General features: G+C 36.1%; 1 protein-coding gene across 2 annotated transcripts in view; it reads left to right on the forward strand.

Annotated features, from left to right (window-relative positions):
* Positions 1-18,886, forward strand: part of KCNH1 (potassium voltage-gated channel subfamily H member 1) — a 2,413,895-nt gene that overhangs the window by 323,454 nt on the left and 2,071,555 nt on the right. For both annotated transcript variants that reach the window (XM_044061729.1, XM_044061739.1), the window contains one exon: positions 15,035-15,427. In XM_044061729.1, coding sequence (XP_043917664.1) covers positions 15,035-15,427 — 393 coding nt within the window. The remainder of the gene's footprint in view (positions 1-15,034; positions 15,428-18,886) is intronic.

Here is an 18,886-nt window from a genome sequence, read left to right on the forward strand (position 1 = left end):
GTTTTCTGCCAAAGGGTTGTCTGAAGATGAATCAGTACCTAAGCAGAAAAGAATAGAGGCACATGAGATATAAACCTCAAATGAAGTTTGTCTGTCTGTAACACAGAACGAAGGTTGTCAGTGTTTTAAATATTGTTCTTCGAACAGTGATGTGGTACACTGAAATGCTTCTGGCAATATAATGAATGTGGATTTTTATCCTGTGTCATGGATGACATCACAGGAAATGTGCATCTCTTCCTGAAAAATGGGAAGATTTCTGATGGTGAGCTTTTGCTAAACAGCTATGAATATTTCATAATGTAATAGACCGATTGTAGGAACTGAAAGCAAACACAGGCTTACAGAAAATTGTTTCATCAAGTACAAAGAAGTTGTTTTGTAGCTGTTCAGCGTGATATTTGGCCAGTAAGCAATATATGATTTTCAGTTTTCCCAGTTGCTCAGTAAGGCTTTTTATTATCTGCATCATGCAAAAAATTGTGGCTCGTTTTTGCTTGATGATTGATAAACATGAATCTGAAACTAATTTAAAGGTCTGTTGACATTAAAGATTGGCAAGCATATTGAGATGCAGTCTTGTTCATATTTCTGTTAGCAGTGCATTTTGTTTCCCAGTATTTATTATTGTAAGCATATTACACAAAATCTGGATTTTCATTTCTAAGCAATTTGCCTATTTCTGCTGCATTCTCACTGCTGGAGTTCCCTGACAGCAGGAGATTGTAACTTGTTGTAAGGTTTTGACTACTGGAGCAGACATACTCCAAGAGAGCTCTAAGGAAGAAATGCCTTATGTTCCTGCAAATGCTCTTAGCATTACTTAACAAGGATGGCAGAAATCTATAAGATGTGACTGGGATACTGATACAATTATTTGTATCAGCAGCAGATGAGACAATGTAATACTGACATTTCTTGGGTATACCGAGATGAACAAAATATCACTACATCTATTTAACTGTTGTTGAGGTGCCTTAATACAGTGCTAAAGCGTAGATAACATTGTCTTCTGTTACAGTAAATAAACCAAGCCAGGAATGGCAGGGTGAGAAATACATGAACAGTCTTGTTTATTTTTCTTTCTTTCTTTCTTTATTATTTTTAGCCCTAATTTGCCCTAGAAGTACAATAAAACTGCCCCAGTAAATAACCTATTCAAAACCTTTGACCATATAATTTTCAAATATAACATGAACAACATATTTTCAAATTGCAGTTTTGATTTAAACAGTTTAATTATTGCTTTCTGTTTTTGTTTTTTAAACATTATTTTGTGTGTTATACATGGAGAGCCTGATTATGCTCCAAATTTAGGGGAAAGGACAACTTTGTAAAGCACTTTTCAGCTAGGTTAAGCTGTAGTCTCTCCCTAGAGTATTAACAACAGTCAATACACAGAGTAGTGTCCGAAACATTTTTATAGCATTAAAAGCTGTAATACACTTTACTGAAAAAAATAAAATAAAAATAAAACAAGCTTGGCATTGTGAAGGGTCCAACAGCTTTGAAAGCCATTGATTCATCAAAGGTACTTATCACTTCTAGCTGCAATCTGTCTTGCAGCGATTGTGTTACTGCTTTTGAGGTTGAAAGCATTTCACATTGCTACACTTTTTCTGTAACTAGTAGAGCAATAAAACAGCTACATCTCCATGTACCACAACAAATTATTATCAGACCTGTCTGATCATAAATCACTTGTTATAAGTTTTCAGCATGGGTGTCAAGACTCATTTGTTGATCTCTGCTTTGCTCCACTTTCAAAGTGAATTTCTTGACAAACAAGATTTGAACATATAACCAGTCAGTTATGATTGGAGCTGAGCTCATAATCCTCAGTATTAAGCATAGAGTTATCAAAATTACAGTTTGCTATAGTATGATGTCAGAATTGCTGCTTATGAACCTTCAGATGTTGTAACCACACAACAGTGATGCACCTATCAGACATGCAGGTGTGTTATTACGTAGAGTCACGTGCATGTGCAATAATTAGGATGAGAAATGAGGATATGAATGCTGCAGGATACAAAAGATAACTTTTTTCAGAAGAAAAAAAAGTTTTTCTAAAATGGCAGTACATTGTACTACGACTGAGCATATAGTTTGAGCAACTTGTCATGCACAGGCAAAGTTACTAAAGGTTTTTGCAGTAGTGAATGTTTCAACTTTTACTGTCAGTGTCCCAGGGTTGCTAAGACTTATTGATGAATTAAGGACAGATGTACCTTTGAAATTATAAACAAACCTCTGCACTGATTTTAGCCCTTGTTTACTGCTTTTTTTCTGTTACTCGGCTGCTAACTGAAAGCCATGTAAACTTACAGAATTCAGTATAAACTCTTTTACTTTTTGCATTTATTTATATTACTGTTTTTTGGTTTGCTTGTTTTTTGGCTGCAAGATTAGACCCATACTCAGGTTCTTTACATGACGTTATCATGAGTTCAGTCCATAACTCTCAACTTGACAGATTTTTGCAGAATATCCAAATCTTTATCTCATATTTTGGTCTGTTTTTCATAAAATTGTGGTTTTCTGCCAAACAACTGGCAAATTATTAAAGATTGAAGTCAGAAAATAAGGAGACATTTGAGTTTCAGACTTCAACCCCTTCAGAAAAATTAATGTTAATGCAAAATCTGGCATTCTATTATTATTTTTTTAAGTTTGTAAGAACAATATTTAAAAATCATTCCTATTTTTGGTCCTGTGTCACCCCATTATTTAAGGCTGTGTCCAGACTTCTTGCTGTAAGACATCGACAGATATGGTTTAGTCACTGGTAAATAATATAGCCCCATGACTTCAGGGCATTTCAGTCTTCTGTGTTAGTCTTATTTCCTTCTTTGGTAAATCTCTTTCTACATACAATGGTGCCTGTGACTGCACACCTTCTGCCATCAGTCTCCTGGCTCTGTGGGATAACCTCTTGTCTCTGTTACAAGCGGCTCGTTCACAGATGCCTTCTCTCTACTTCTTCATGTTGAATGTCTGCAATTGTTGGGCACAAAGTCCTTCTAATATCCTAGCGTACTTTTTGGCACCCCTAGTCCATTCTCATATTGCTGGGCTCCTCAGTCTTTCTAATGGAATTCCAGCTGCTGTGCCATTAACTGGTCATGTGAAAGTTCTTTGGGAATAACATGACTGTCTGGAAATTTGTAGTTTACTTACATGTGCCATCCTCCAAGAATGTCCTTATTTATTTAGTTATTTTCAGGTACATCATTTCTATGCAACCTGTGAGATTATAAATCACAAATACCAATCAGTTATGTAACAGTGGAGTACATATTAATATCAAGGATGCTGAGAAAAGTTAGCAGCCATTTCATAGTTAACAAACAATACAGTATACATAATCTAGTTACTTGATAGTTTTTAAATTTAGACTTATTTATGTGCTTAAAAGAAACTAAGCACAGTGTAATAAGACAGCAATAATTAATAAATGAAAACAAATGCAAGCAGAGATTTGGTGACATAGGTTAAGTAAGCACAAATGAACATACTGCCTGGCCCATTTTTCTGAATATGCAAAATTAGAGGACATTTGTTCTAGGGACTTATTAAAGCAAGTCAGAGTGGGACACTCCCACAGCGGCTAAAGCAGTAGGTTCTAGAAGTATGATGCACAATAAGCAAATGAACAGGCACCTGAAGTCTCAAGCTGCACTGTAGGAACTGCTCACAGCTACTGAGTGGCTAAGCAGTGTTTTAGCCTGGCAGAAAAGAACTCTCTGCTCTTTAATGTAAGAAAGACCCAAGTCATATAGGGCCAGAAACACTAACCCCAATATCTTTAAAAGAATACAGAGCCAAATTGGCAGCCAGTGCATATCTGAGTTCTGCACAGGGATAGGATATTGGTAACAAGAAGTACCAGTAAGTAACAATAGTATGGAGTTCTACCCAGTATATTGGTAACAAAAAGTACCAGTAAGTAACAATAGCATGGAATTCTACTCTAGTATACTGGTAGAAGAAGTACCAGTAAGTAACAATAGTATGGAGTTCTACCCCAGTATACTGGTAAAAGAAGTACCAGTAAGTAACAATAGTATAGAGTTCTACCCCAGTATACCAGTAACAAGAAGTACCAGTAAGTACCAATATTATGGAGTTCTACCCCAGTATACTGCTAACAAGAGGTACCAGTAAGCAACAATAGTGTGGAGTTGTACCCCAGTATACTGGTAAAAAGAAGTACCAATAAGTAACAATAGTATGGAGTAGTACTCCAGTATACTGGTAACAAAAAGTAACAGTAAGTAACATTAGTATGGAGTTTTACCCCAGTTGGAATCAACATTTGTTGGTGTCAGGACTACTCAGTGAAAGGGCACTGCAGGCATCAAGATATAAAGAGTTAAGGACATGAACAACCATGGAAAAGTGAATGAAAAATAAAAATAGTACAGGTCAACAGCATGTTTTGGAAAAATAAGAAGTCAGTAAGAGCAGTGCAAGGTAATAACAAATGGAAAGGAAACCATTTGGAGGGCATATAGCAATAGGCAATGGATATAAAAAGGAAGCAATTTACACCATCAGCACTGACCACTCAAAGTCAACAAATATGTTAGGAGCAGATAAGGCTTCCAAACTGCAAAAACAAGGACTGTCCTTTAGAGACAGGATCGCTGATAGAGCTTTAAACTCAATGAAGCTGCTGAAAACATCTTAACAAATATTTAAAGTAGTAATGTAAGGTAAAGTGCTTCAAGGAAGGAGGAAGCAACAAAGTCTATAGTAGAACAGGGTGATGAGTTGAGACCAGAGTGAGCTCTGAATGCCACATGATCAGCAGTCTGCTTTCTACAAGGTATAAGAAAATATCACTGATAAATGTAGTAAATCAGCAAGAGCTGCAAAAATGGTGTTTATAGTGATATAAAATGATACATTCTCAGTGCAGAAGAAGGAAGCCAACCAAAGCATTGTGCAGTGTAAACTTATAAGCTACTTAGCTGTGGCATTCTGACATTGTAGTGACAGACATTAGTTACTGCCAAATGAAATGGAAGAAAACAACATCTGAAGAAAGTGAAAAGTATATTCTTTTTGTTCAAAGAGCAAGTCTTTTTATTTATTTAGTTTTTACTTTATTAATTTATTTGTTTGCAGGTAAGTGCAATGGTGTATTTTATGCTTTTTTCATTCTTGACTTGGGACAGCATTTAAAGTAAATGGGAGTATTAGAGCAGAATATCAGAGCATTTTTCCGCTATTCAGTGAACACGTACATGGGATATTTAACAGCCTCATAAAGCATTATGCCAAACATATAGGATCAGTGAATACCAAGGTTATATATTCCCCATTCTGAAGGAGGGATGGGCCTCCTTGAAATTGATTACCTGTATAGATCTGCAATTGTGGGACTTCACACGTATTTGCTGACCTCACAAGACCCAAATGTAGTGAAAGTTTTGAAACATGAGGAGAATAAATCTAAGACGACTTCTCTGCTTAATCTAGCAGAAGCATATCAGCATCAAGTAGGAATGGAAATCAAACCACAAGTAGATAAAAATCACGCAGCAACTGACTGTGCCAGAAAACAAAAGAAAGATTATAAGGTGAAGGACCAGATGAGAAGGCAAGAAATGTGGAAAATGCATAAATATAGTTGCAAGTATAGAAAACTTCTGGAAGAACCTCATGTTGATCAGGAACGGATGAGAATGGTTAAGGAGAGGCGAATTCAAACCAAGAGATGAAAGGTTAATATTGGCAGCACAAGATAGTGGGCTACGTACATGTTGGTTTACAAAGTCCATTGAACATGTGGGAGAAACAGACAAATGTAGGTTTTGTAAAACAGAATTGGAAACAGTTTCACACCTCATTGCTGTTTGCGACATACTAATGGCAGGACGACTGTATACTGAAAGGCATGATAATGTGGCGAGTGTGTTGCACTGGGGATTGTGCAAATATTATGGTGTTGAAGTGGCTGAAAAAACACTGGAAACATGAGCCACAAAGCATCATAGAAAATGAAGTCTACATAACATGGGATCACTCTTTACCAACACTTCAAAAGATCGATGCTAGAAAACCAGATATAGTGGTCCATGAAAAGAAGACAAAAGTAAAAGTAGCATTGATCATTGAAATCGCCACACCCAGTGACTACAGTGTCCTGCATACAGAGAAACACAAAGTCATAACATATCAGGATTTGCAGGCAGAAACGAGAGCAATGTGGAAGAACAATACACAGATAGTTACAATACTAGAAGGAGCAATGGGTCTTATAAAAAATAATGTACAAAAATATTTAGATATGTTACTAAATACATGTAACTCCATACGAATTGCAGAAGGAGTCATTACTGGTTACATTGTGGGTGCTGCGAAGAGCACTTCTGGCAGCCATCCAAGATTAAAACAATACTAATTTCATGAACTTTAATTGTACTTTGACTTAGGAATGGGGCCCATTCCCATCATGGTATTAGAAACCCAAAATATTTGGAGAAATTAAAAAAAAGAGAGACCTTGGTTTAACATTTCATCCGAAATATGACACCTCAGGGGAGCAGCACACCCCTCAAGGTACAGTGTATCATTAGTACCGAGTTGTGAAACCAAGACCCTTGTGTGAGGCTAGAACCCACAGCCCTTCTGATTTTTCAGTGTTGCAGACAAGTGGCTAATCTAATAAGCTTTTGACATTAACAGTAAATAGCAGTCACAGCGTACGTGTTACAGAAAATAATGCAGTGAAAATATCAAGGTTAGCAATGGGCTTGTGTAACTCCACAGAAAGCACTACAGTTTGATATATGGAACATTTAGTCACACTCTGAACATTAAAAGTTTGTCAGCAGCAAGATTATTTGTTTATAAATGCTGGCATAACTGTTAGAGATTCCCTGGGTTGTATCTAACACTGAGTACTTTTGGGGTTTGTTACTCATTAATATGGTTTATGGAACACTGCACAAGATGGCAGCGTAACTTATTTAAACATGCAGACTTGATGGGGGGTACTTTTTATATTACTTGGGAGGGGAACTGATTTCATTAGCACTGTTCAGGTATTGCAGTAACAACAGCATCAGTGACATTCAGAACTATACATTTACAGTTAGCCTGTGCACTTTGTACCAAACCTTAGCTGCAGCACCACAATGGCACAATATACTTTTACTAGTAGGCTGAAGGCATTTATAATTCTGAAACTGAAACAAACAGAATAAATATAGACAATCATGATGGGACAGGGATGCTAAAAATTCACCCCTAGAGTGATGCTTTAGAGATGAATCTTGGCATCCATGTTGAAACACATAGTGGAGGGTAATGAGAGCAACATCATCATGCATTATCAGCATTCATTTCTGAAGGCCAATAGTGTAATATTGACAGATCGACATTTCCCAATCTCATCCCCTAACACTTTGAGCTTGGGGTGCAAGCCTCCTTCACTCCACCCTAGCTATACATCTGCTATACATACTGGGTAGGGGGGCATATTACAGGCATGTGAGGCAGGGGTTTTGAATTAGTGGTTATTCTGTGTCGCATACTGTGTCCTCCTGTGATGGTATGGGGGTCCCACTATGTGACTGTGACCTGATACAGAGGCACGTATCCTGAAGAGAAGGAGTATTCTTTGTCATATACAGCTTATTTATTGCACTTATTTACTGGGATAGTCAAACTACAAGTTACTTATTCATTGCATTTATTTACTGGGATAATCCGACTACATCTTATTTATTTATTTGTTAAATTTGTTTACTGGGATAGTCCAACTACAACTTATTTATTTATTATATTTATTTACTGGTGTAGTCCAACTATGACTTATTTATTTATTTATTGCATTTGTTTACCTGGGTAGTCTGATTATAACTTATTTATTTATTGCATTTGTTTACCTGGGTAGTCTGACTACAACTTATTTATTTATTTATTACATTTGTTTACCAGGATAGTTTAACTACAACTTATTTATTTATTGCATTTGTTTATTGGAATAGTCTGACTATAACTTATTTCTTTAATTATTGAATTTGTTTACCAGGCTAGTCTGACTACAACTAATTTATTTATTTATTACATTTGTTTACCAGGATAGTCCAACTGCAACTTATTTATTTATTGCATTTGTTTATTGGAATAGTCTGACTGTAACTTATTTATTTAATTATTGAATTTGTTTACCAGTATAGTCTGACTATAACTTATTTATTTATTTATTACATTTGTTTACCGGATAGGCCAACTACAGCTTATTTATTTATTTATTGCATTTGTTTACCAGCATAGTCAGACTATAGCTTATTTATTTATTACATTTGTTTACCAGGATAGGCCGACTACAGCTTATTTATTTATTTATTGCATGTATTTAGCTGGATAGTCCAACTGGGCAGAAAGTTATCCCTTTTCAGCAGAGGCCGGGGGGTGGGGAAGCTCCAGAAAAATTCCAGTGTTATATAAAGAACATAGTAAACAGAGGTATAAAAGTAATCAGCAAATATACAGCATTTAAACAGAGTGGCATTAATTATTAGCACTAGCATCTAAAGAGCTATGGAACATATATATGGAAATGAACTTGGCAGAAAGAGATAAAAGGAGGAACAACAGAGGAATGACATTAAGAAGTGATGCAAGTTTTAGGATAGCTAGAAGGAGGAAGAAGGTGAAGTAGAGGACAAAGAGGGTATTTTGGACCAGTAAGTAATGGTATAGTGCATAGGAGAAAGTAAGGGTCAGGACATGTATTATCCAGGAGTTGTGCAGGCACAGATCCAGGTATACTATTGTTTGTGCCCTAAAAACTTGGTGTTTACTGTGTTTATTAGAGTGAGAGGAAGGGAGTTCCAAAGTTTGGCCAGGAAATAGGAGTACAAAGAGTCACCAGCTGACCTGTTAGATTTTATAACAGTTAGTAGCATCTTGTCAGTAGATCTCAGCTGTTTACTTGGGTTATAAAGTTGGAGAATATTTTTCAAACTTGGGTATTTGTCTGGATAATAGATGAGCTTATGGGAAGTGATAAGTTGGGAAAGTGTAAGGTGTTGTCTTAGCTCTAACCAATGAAGTTTATTTAAGGCCAGATAATGATGTGTCATATCATGATTGGTGGCAAATTTCACCACCTTATTATAGGACTGTTCTAAGTGTGAGAGTTGAGTGGATTGTATGTATGCAGAGTAAAATAGTGTAGGGATGAGAAAGGACTGAACAATACTCTTTCTGGCATTATCTGTGAGGCATTGTATGACCCTTTAGAGTGTGCCTAGCTTTCGGTGGTGTTCATTACTGCTTGCTTTATGTGAGCTTTCATCAGTAGTGACTTCTGGAGGCTTAGTTTGACTTGGGTGAATTGTTCAATTTATCTATGTTTTTAGCAAAACAGATGATTGTCGAATTGTTTGTATACTGTATAACAGTCAATTGTTTAGGAGCTAGGTGGAAATCATTAATGAATATATTGAACAACAGGGGACCTAAAATGCTTCTTTGAGGGACACCTAAGGAGATGCCATTTTTCCATTCTACTGCCTGTTGCGTATTTGAAAGGTAGCTGGAGAATCAAGATAGTGAGGTTTCATGAATTCCTAGGTAAGCTAATTTTTGAAGCAATTTTGGGTGGGATACCATGTTGAAAGCTTTGGATATATTTAGGAAAAGTGCTGACACTGTGTTCCCAGAGTTTCAATATTGGTTAACAGATGTTATAAAACTATGGACAGCTGTAAATGTAGTATGAAAAGGATGGAAACTGTCATGTGTAGGGGAAAGAAGGCAGTTTTCAGTGGGAAAGCTAAGAAGCTGAGACTGGACATACTTCTCCAGAATCTTTGAGACAAGAGGCAGTATAGCTAGCTGTAAGCCTGACGTCTGAGAGCTCAGTTCAGTTTCCACCTTTATGGAGAAGAAAAATGTAGCACCTTTTCCATAGGGATTTTTATTTTATTTATCTTATTTATTTTTACATTTGTTTACAGGGAGAGGCCAACTGGGAAGAACCCATTTTCATAAAACAGGAACATCCACCGGAGAGTTACTAGGTTAACACAAAGTGGAAACCATGTAGTATAATGCAAACTCCTTTATTGACTAAAGTGCTTTTCTTCACGCTGATTTGCAGAACTTCTTCAGAGAAAAAAATCATACTAAAACAGCACATATACAGTACATATATAGTAAAAGGTATTTTGTCAGCTGCTCGCATCCACCTATGCTGGATCTCAGCCAGTTAACTGATTAACAAATCATCTCCTTTTGGCAAACTGGCTTGGTCCCTTAATGTTTAAAAATATGGATATATATAATATATTATATAAAAACAATCCAACGCCCTTATAATCATGAAAATAAAGCAGGGATATAAATATACATAAAAGTATATACGTTTAAAAAGGTCCATTTCAATGAATCAAAACTATAAAACATCCTACAACAATTTTTGAGTAGTTTTTTAAATTGAGTTGTGTTGGTAGTGGTTCTTATAGGTTGAGGAAGGAAAGTCTAGGTTGTTGCTACATAGCAGGCATATAGAGAGTCCCCTGCAGTGTCTGTAGATTTGATAACATGTAATACTGATTTATTTGTTGAGCAAAGCATATTTTTGTTGGAATAAGGTTGTATTATGTTTAGGAGAGCAGAAGTTTTCTTGGGCTGATAAAGTAGTTTGTGAGCCATGGTTAATTGGTTATAAGCTAGGAGTTGTGGTAGTTCTAGCCAGGGGAGTTTTTTTTAGAGTGAAGCAGTGGCGTGTCCTCTGTGTAGAGTCTGTGGCAAATTTTGCTGCTTTGTTATAGCATGTTTCTATTTTATATAAGTCTGTCTTTTTAAGATTGGCAAGAATGGGTGAGGTATAGAGGAAAGTTGACAGGAGGTGGGTTCTGGCAATATCTACTCTTGAACTATCTGTTAGAATTTTTTTATTTCTATAAAGGGTTCCCATTTTTTTTGTGTATTTTCTTAATTGTTTGTGATATGTGTAAATCAAATCTCAGCTTATTATCAATTTTAACTCCTAGTAGTTTTGTTTGAGGGTCAGGAGTAATTTTTGTATTATTGTTAGCAGTGATATAGAAGGTAGGATGGAGTTTGAGAGTCTGGTGGATTGAATGTTCATAAGTTTGGTTGTGTTTGGGTTAAGTATGAGCTATTAGTTAGTCATACCATGATTCAGTTTCAGTGAAGGACTTTTGAGTTACATCTTGAAGCTCTTATATGGTAGGTGCTGCACATATAAGTGTAGAGCCATCTGCCTATTGGATTATGGAAGCTGTTGGGGTGGGAGTATTAAGGTTGTTAGTAAAAATACTGAAAAGAAGAGGGCTGAGAATGGAACCCTGTGGGACACCTAGTGTGACTGGGAAGAGGGAGGGAGAGGTCTTGCAGCCACTTCACTGCCTATCATATTGATAATCCATAACTATCCCACCAAATGTCAGAACACCAAAATCAGACTGCCGAAACTACTTTCAGCAAACAGTGGCGGAAAGCTTTTTTAAAAGTGGCCAAGCCCTCTCTACTCCCCATTTGGAAGGACCTCTCACACCCATGGAGTTAATATATACTGACCTCAAGGCCAGACAACAGTGGAAAAATGCCAACACTCCACTGTTGCTGAAGGAATTTTCAGTGAGCTGATGTCTATGTTTCTGCATTCACTAAAATAGCACAGTATATTGACATGCCCCTTACAAGCAATGTTTCTTCCCCATTTTCCCTGGAATGTGGCAGAAGCAGGTCTTAAAACTAGCCATTTTACTTAGTAAACAAAGATAGAAATAAATGCTGTGTACAAACATACAAATTTTGCTATTTCTTTATGTAGCATTTTAAGTTGGAGTTTGCACTGCACTGAAAAAGTGGACTGGATTTAGTTTTTATAAACTTGAAAATTTTAGCAAGAGGATAAGTGAAAGACATGAATGTATTCTCTTAAATCCACTTTCTTACAGCTGTACATGCATCATGCTAAAAGGGCTGATAAAAAAAGCATAGATCTTCCTAAGTGTTGAACCAAAATAATTAAAACATTTTACTTAGTAAATAAACAAGGGTCTACTACAAACTGTTGAGTCCCAGCTGATAAAAGACCACCATCTTGCAGCCAGGGACTCAGACAACTAGGAGCTCACACAGCCAGCTGCTCCCACTTAAACTTGACCGTGTGTTTGGGTGAGGTGTGGTAGCTCTGCAGACAGACTGTTGCTGACACATCTCGCTTGGACACCATAGCAGACTTTGAGCAGGGTAAGTTTGGCAGCTGTGGGGTGGGAGAAGGGGTTGGGGGATTGCATATTACTGCAGGTTAAGGTTTCAGGCAGCAGTCAGGAGGGATATTTTGGTTTAGGTATAGGGAGAGGGAAAGGAAGCTTAGGTTTAGGCAGTGGGATGGGAGTTTTAGGGTTAGGATTGATCAGGGCCTTTAAGGTTAGGGACCAGGAAGAGAGTTAGAGGTTTAGGTAGTGTGACGGGATTTTAGGGTTAGGGATCTGGAGTGGAGTTTTAGGGATAGGGAGAGATCAGGCACTTTAGGTTTAGGGAGAGGAAAGTGGAATTTTAGGTTGAAAGAGTGATCAAGGATTTTAGGGTTAGGGATGGGAGTGCTATGGTTAGGGACTGGATAGGAGTTTAAAGGTTGGAGTTAGGATTCTGGTAGGGCTGTATAGGTCGGTAGGGTTGGGAGGTGAAAGGGCTAGGCAATTAATAAAGATCAGACTGGTGGGATTAGGGCACTTGTCATTTAAGCAAATTGCAGCGAGCAAGTGTCTTGTGAACTACTATCATGTGAGCACCTGAAGTAGCCCCAGTAAACAATAACACTCAACAGGAAGGGGACTGTTGGTAAATAACCGACCATTTAATGGTGTGATGAGACTTACTTTAATAGGTGGGGTACTTCTGTATCACTGAAAGGTCCATCAGTTGCCAATAATACTCCCCCTAGTGGGCACTGTTGCCTTTCGTTAATGGGTAAGTTGGAATACTTAAGTGATAATGCAATTAATTGTTGACATATTTAATTTTATTAATGTATTGCAAATGAGAAATGTAAAATATTTCTGATAAGGTGGTGCCATTGTGGTACAGAACCCAAGTGCTAAGATAAAATGAGCTTGTTTTAAGTCAGTGTAATGTATTTACATATTTTTCCTATGCAATTATTCCAGACTTATACTTAATTTCTTATACTTGTATTTTTGACTTTATTATCTCAGTAGGTATTTCCAAAATGAATGTATTTAGATAACTTAGAACACCATGTTTAAGTCTGCATTTAGAGATACACGCACTAGCACTAAGTTACTTATGAACTTTTGTTGTCCTGTTTTACTTTTAACAATGTTGTTGGCATTCCTGAAAAGACAATCAACATCAACTGTAAAATATCTGTCAGTTACTTATTCCCATATTTGTCCTGTCCTGAAACTAAAGCTTTTAAACTGTACTGTCAGTCTACGTGCCAACAAGCTAGTACTGGAAATTAATGGAAGTCACTTGAAACTGATTCTAGGAAGAAAATGACTGCAGTTGGGAATCTTCATTTCTTTGGGGGGGGGGGGGGGCTGCATTTTGTACACAATGGCTTGTGTCTCACTGAGTGACTGATTGATTTGAGTGCCATCTGTACTCGAACAGCATACACAGGAAGTATTTTAATATTTAGCCAAAGACTCATTATGCGGCTAATGGCAAGGATGACCACATTCTGGTCATTGCGACTTCACTCTGCATAATTCCTTTACTTAGCTAAGTAGCTAGAAAGCAGACCCCTCTTTACTCCAGCAATGGTGTGGAGTTTTTTTAACAGTGTGGCTTTTATTAGTCTGCAGCAAATACATAAGGGACTGTAAGTAAAATCTGTAGCGGAGAGAAGGAAGTGCTGCGTTCACGTCTTTACAGTTCTGTTCTTTATTGTTAGTAAAACAAGTAGGCTCTTGATCAGATTGTTCAAACTTTTTAGTTAACTTTAATCAGACACACTTTGATTAAAGGTATAAATGATTGGTCACATTTTCATTCAGAATAGCATATATATATTAGACAGTTTACTAAGAAGGATGAGAATTAGACATGTTTGAGCATGTTATCTGTTCCTTTTTAAAGTGTTTCATTGTTGCTTGATTTCTTAGTCAGTTGCCTTGTATTCTGGACCATTTTTATTGAAAATTATTTAGAAATAATATTGCCCTGTCTCTGAAGATATTGCGACCAGTCATAATATTTAGGACTATAGCTCTCAACTGTCCAGATTTTTGCAGAATGTTCAGATTTTTGCCTCATATTTTCAGTCTGTTTCTCATAAAATGTTTTTCTGGTTATTCTTTTGCAAATTGCTGAGGATTAAAGCCAGAAAATATTGACAAACATTTGAGTTTCAGACTTCATACCCTTCAGGAAATTCATGATAATGCAAAAGCTGTTATTCAGTCAACTTTCTACGATAATAAAAACAATATTTAAAAATTGTCACTATTTTCGGGGCTTTGTTCCTCCATTATTTTTGGTTTTGCCCCAATTTCTTGTGCTAAGAGGTTGAAAGGTATGTTTAGGACTATTTTTGTCATATTCTAGATGTTATGAGCAGTGTACTCACTGTGTGTTTCTACCACATTTCTGAAAACTATACATTAAAACATAATGTTGTAGTGTAAGATACAAGTTATTTATAAATAATTGTCATGGTTTTGAGGAGGTTGTGACCAATCTGAATGCTTAGAATAACTTTAACCGTGTTCTAAATGAGAGAACTGTGCTTACGGTGTATTGCTAACATATGTCTAAAACCTGTGCATTAACATTTGATTTTGTGCTTGGGAATTAGAGGGATTATTTATAAGTAGTTACCCTGTTTTTGAGAAGGTTGTGACCAGTCCTAATGCTAAGAATTATTTTGCTATTTTCTAATTGGTTTGAGCACTGTAGACATGGTGTACTTCTAACATGTTTCTAAAAACTGCAAATTAAAGCTTGATTTTGTCAGGTGATAAAGGAGTCTATTTATTTATTTATTTATTTATTTTAATCTGTCCAGGTGCTGCAGCTCGGCTCTGAGATTCTTCCACAATATAAACAAGAAGCACCAAAGACTCCACCACATATCATCTTACATTACTGTGTGTTCAAGACCACGTGGGACTGGGTTATCCTCATATTAACCTTTTATACAGCCATTATGGTCCCCTACAATGTCTCATTTAAAACTAAGCAGAATAATGTAGCATGGCTCGTTATAGACAGCATCGTTGATGTCATTTTCTTAGTGGATATTGTACTTAATTTTCACACCACATTTGTTGGACCAGCAGGCGAAGTGATTTCAGACCCAAAGCAAATCCGCATGAACTACTTGAAGGCGTGGTTTGTGATAGATCTGCTGTCCTGTTTGCCATATGATGTCATCAATGCTTTTGAAAATGTGGATCAGGTTGGTATGAGATTCTGTCTTCTCTGGTTTCACATTTTTCATAACAATGGCCTTCTGTTTAACTACTTGCCATAGACAGTTGTTTATTTGTGAAGAAGTGAATGTCTGAAATATATTGCTTATTTTGAAGTTTATTTTAGTAGCCTGCAAAACCACTCATTAGTGGTGACATTCTCTTTATTTATGGGAAGCCGGGAACCAACAGATGCTTCAACAGAATTGTCTATGCTTTCACATGGGAAACTTGCCTGTGTTTCTGAGTTTATGTCCCTTTCCCTCCTTGTCTCCTTCCTCCATTTTCATTTTGAAAGGCAAGGCATTTCCCTTTAAGATGAGCCAACTCATTCTGGTGGTTGTGGTACAGATTTGGTCAGCTGGTAGCTAATGTCTCTCAGTTTCTGATGTCTGTATTTGTGTCCTTGAGACTCACTTTCAAGTATGTCTTGGTAGAATTTCCTTTGACGACCAATGAATTTTTAAGTTTGACTGAATAGGAAGTATACAATTTGTTTTGTGAATCAAAAGTCAGACTTTTGAACACCATCTCTAATCCAGTGCAGTAAAACAATACATGTTATCTTATGTGGGTCTCATCTGTGAACTCTTGTCAAGTTACTTATAGGAGTATTTTTACCATTTGCACCAGCTGGTGAAGAGGCAGTCTTTTTCATTACTCATATAGCTGGGAACTAGAATATCTTAGGAGACTTTCTGGGAATTTCTACAGTGGCAAAGACTAGGATATGCAGGGGACAGCTGGGAGTACTCTCTGCTCCTTTCAAACATCTGATATAGTTTCATAGGTTCATAGCCGAATACTAGTCTAACAGCCTTGAAAGACTATTTTAAGGCTAGTCAGTAACCCAAGATGAGAATCAAACCCTGTACCTTGTGTCTATGAGGCAAAGACCTTAACCATTATGCCAAACCCATCCCACATTACTTCCATAACTTTTTTTTTATATATTTATTTTAAGTACATCCCCAAGCATAGCATGTTCTGGTGGAGTTAATTTTCACTTGTCCATAATGGATAGGGGGCAGATGAGTGATTAAATTCAATACAGTGAAGGTTTATTGCGTACCCGACAGCTGCAATGGTACAAAGAAAAATAACTTGCTTTGTACTGCAGATTCTGTAGCAAGATGGTCCTGCATGTAAAAGGATGATGCTTTAACTGTCAGCATATATTGTGTAGTATTTTCTACAGTGGGCAGGTGACATCTTGTGTTGAGTCACACTGCTAAGGCACCTGTACACCAGTTGTTAGTGTCATACAAGATGTCTCAATGACATTTTAGGACAAACAACCTATTCTGAAATGGGACAGGAATAAAACTAGGGGTTTCTTTCAAAATAAAAGGACTAATTTCCAGTCAAAAATCTAATGAATTAAAAATCCTTACTATTGTAGAAGCATAATGATCCTAAGAAATTCTTAATTTTTTTTCTCTTTAATGCAGGCCATGAAATATTTTCTTGTATGTGCCATCAGGTGTTTGGGTCATGAAAACTGATGATTTACTGTTGTACCTTTTTCATGCCTAAAGTAAAACTAAACACCTATGTTTTTTTCCATGAATCAGTGAAAGCATTTCTGTTTTGTCAGTTTTAAAACTTAGGGTGAGTAAGTCATGAAAAACCCTGCACAACACATTCACTTACTGAATACTTAGTACATTTTTCCTGGAAGAGTGAGGAGGAAACCACTGTTAGTTGCAATTATCCTGTATATATTTTTATATATATATTTTACAATTTTTATAACCTTTTAACTGTGAACAGAGTGTTCTCATACTTGTTTTTATTTGTATTCAAGTTAGACGCTTCGGCCATATTTGGTATTTTATACCTTTTTGAAAGGTGTATCACCTGTTTTTTTTAACTTGTCAAGTTTTTATATGCTTTTATATACTTGGTGTTTTTTAAATCTTCCTACTCAGTTAGATGCTTGTTTCAAATTTAATTGATTAATTGAGTTTCACATAATTAAAAAAAAACATATATTTAAGAAAGTGAAAGATTTTGTTTAACTGGTTCTAAAGAAGTCCCAGTTTTTGGGGACAAAAGTGCTTAACCAGTCTTGTTATGCTTTCCTAGTTGTAATAAATAACTAAATATTTGTTGGCTGCTCGTTTATCTGGGATATTCCTCTTCTCATGTGAGCTGGCTTTTCAACTTGGTTTGTTGAGTTGTCTTCACCCTTTACACTATGTGAGCCTTTTTTGGTTTCTTGGTTACAGATATTTACAGTTAAAGAACAACACATTGATCAAACTATCACTAAGGTTCAACTTTCTTGACAGGGTTTATTTTAAACTTAAATTAACCTGGTATATAGGGTTTCAAAACCAATTAATTTGACTTCTTTGACTATATTTTTGCATTAAAGTTTCCTCAATAGTAAAACAGTCTTGTATTTTATTGTAAGCATTTCTGTTACATATCTAATTAAAATTAGTAGCTGAACTCTAATACATAGAAAGCAATTACTACATGTTCCCTTTGTAGTCACATTTCATGTTAAACACTGTAATAAAACCCCAAAACGCAGTACTACATAGCAAGATCAGGCAGTTAGCGTACGACATACAGCACAGTGTATTGTAATTAGAATGCATGCCATGTCTTAGCATCTGATTAATCAAGGAGAAAGATAATGTCAGAAAAGATCATTGAAGCAGTTTAACATTATTTGCATTTTGCTCCTTTTGTGAATGCATCTCCAGTTTATAATAAGCCATGGTACATGGACAAATGCATTTTATAATGTGCGTTCAGAGCAAAACAAATACATTTTATAAAGTGTGCATAGAATAATCAGTCATATGTGTATGTGTTTGTGCATATATACATATGTATGAATATAAATAGATACATATGTGTGTGTATGTGTGTGTGTGTGTGTGTGTGTGTGTGTGTGTGTGTGTGTGTGTGTATATATATATATATATATATATACACACACACACACACATATATATATATATATATATATATATATATATATATATATATATATATATATATATATATATATGTGGTGTGTGTGTGTATATATATATATATATATATATATATATATATGTGTGTGTGTGTGTGTGTGTGTGTGTGTGTATATATATATATATATATATATATATATATATATATATATATATGAATACATACACTAAATGGTGTTTTTAAGACTTGTATAAGAAGAGAGCAGTAAACTGCTACACTAATTATGGAGCTGAAGCAATGGCCAAAGTCTGGTAGAATGCCACATAGTTCCTATTTAGAGAGTAATGTACCTGGAATTCTTTGACTGTTCAGAATATGTCTTACATAAAGAAACACTGTGTATTTGACAAATAAAATTGCCCACGGTAGATACAGTGTCTCAAGCAGCAAAAAGTGTGGAGAAATGTAAAAATAAAAGTTAACGCTGCTGCTTAGAGACACACCAAGGAGAA

The sequence above is a fragment of the Protopterus annectens genome, chromosome 1.part0, assembly GCF_019279795.1.
Source record: "Protopterus annectens isolate FY-2018-M chromosome 1.part0, PAN1.0, whole genome shotgun sequence".
Lineage (NCBI taxonomy): Eukaryota > Metazoa > Chordata > Ceratodontiformes > Protopteridae > Protopterus > Protopterus annectens.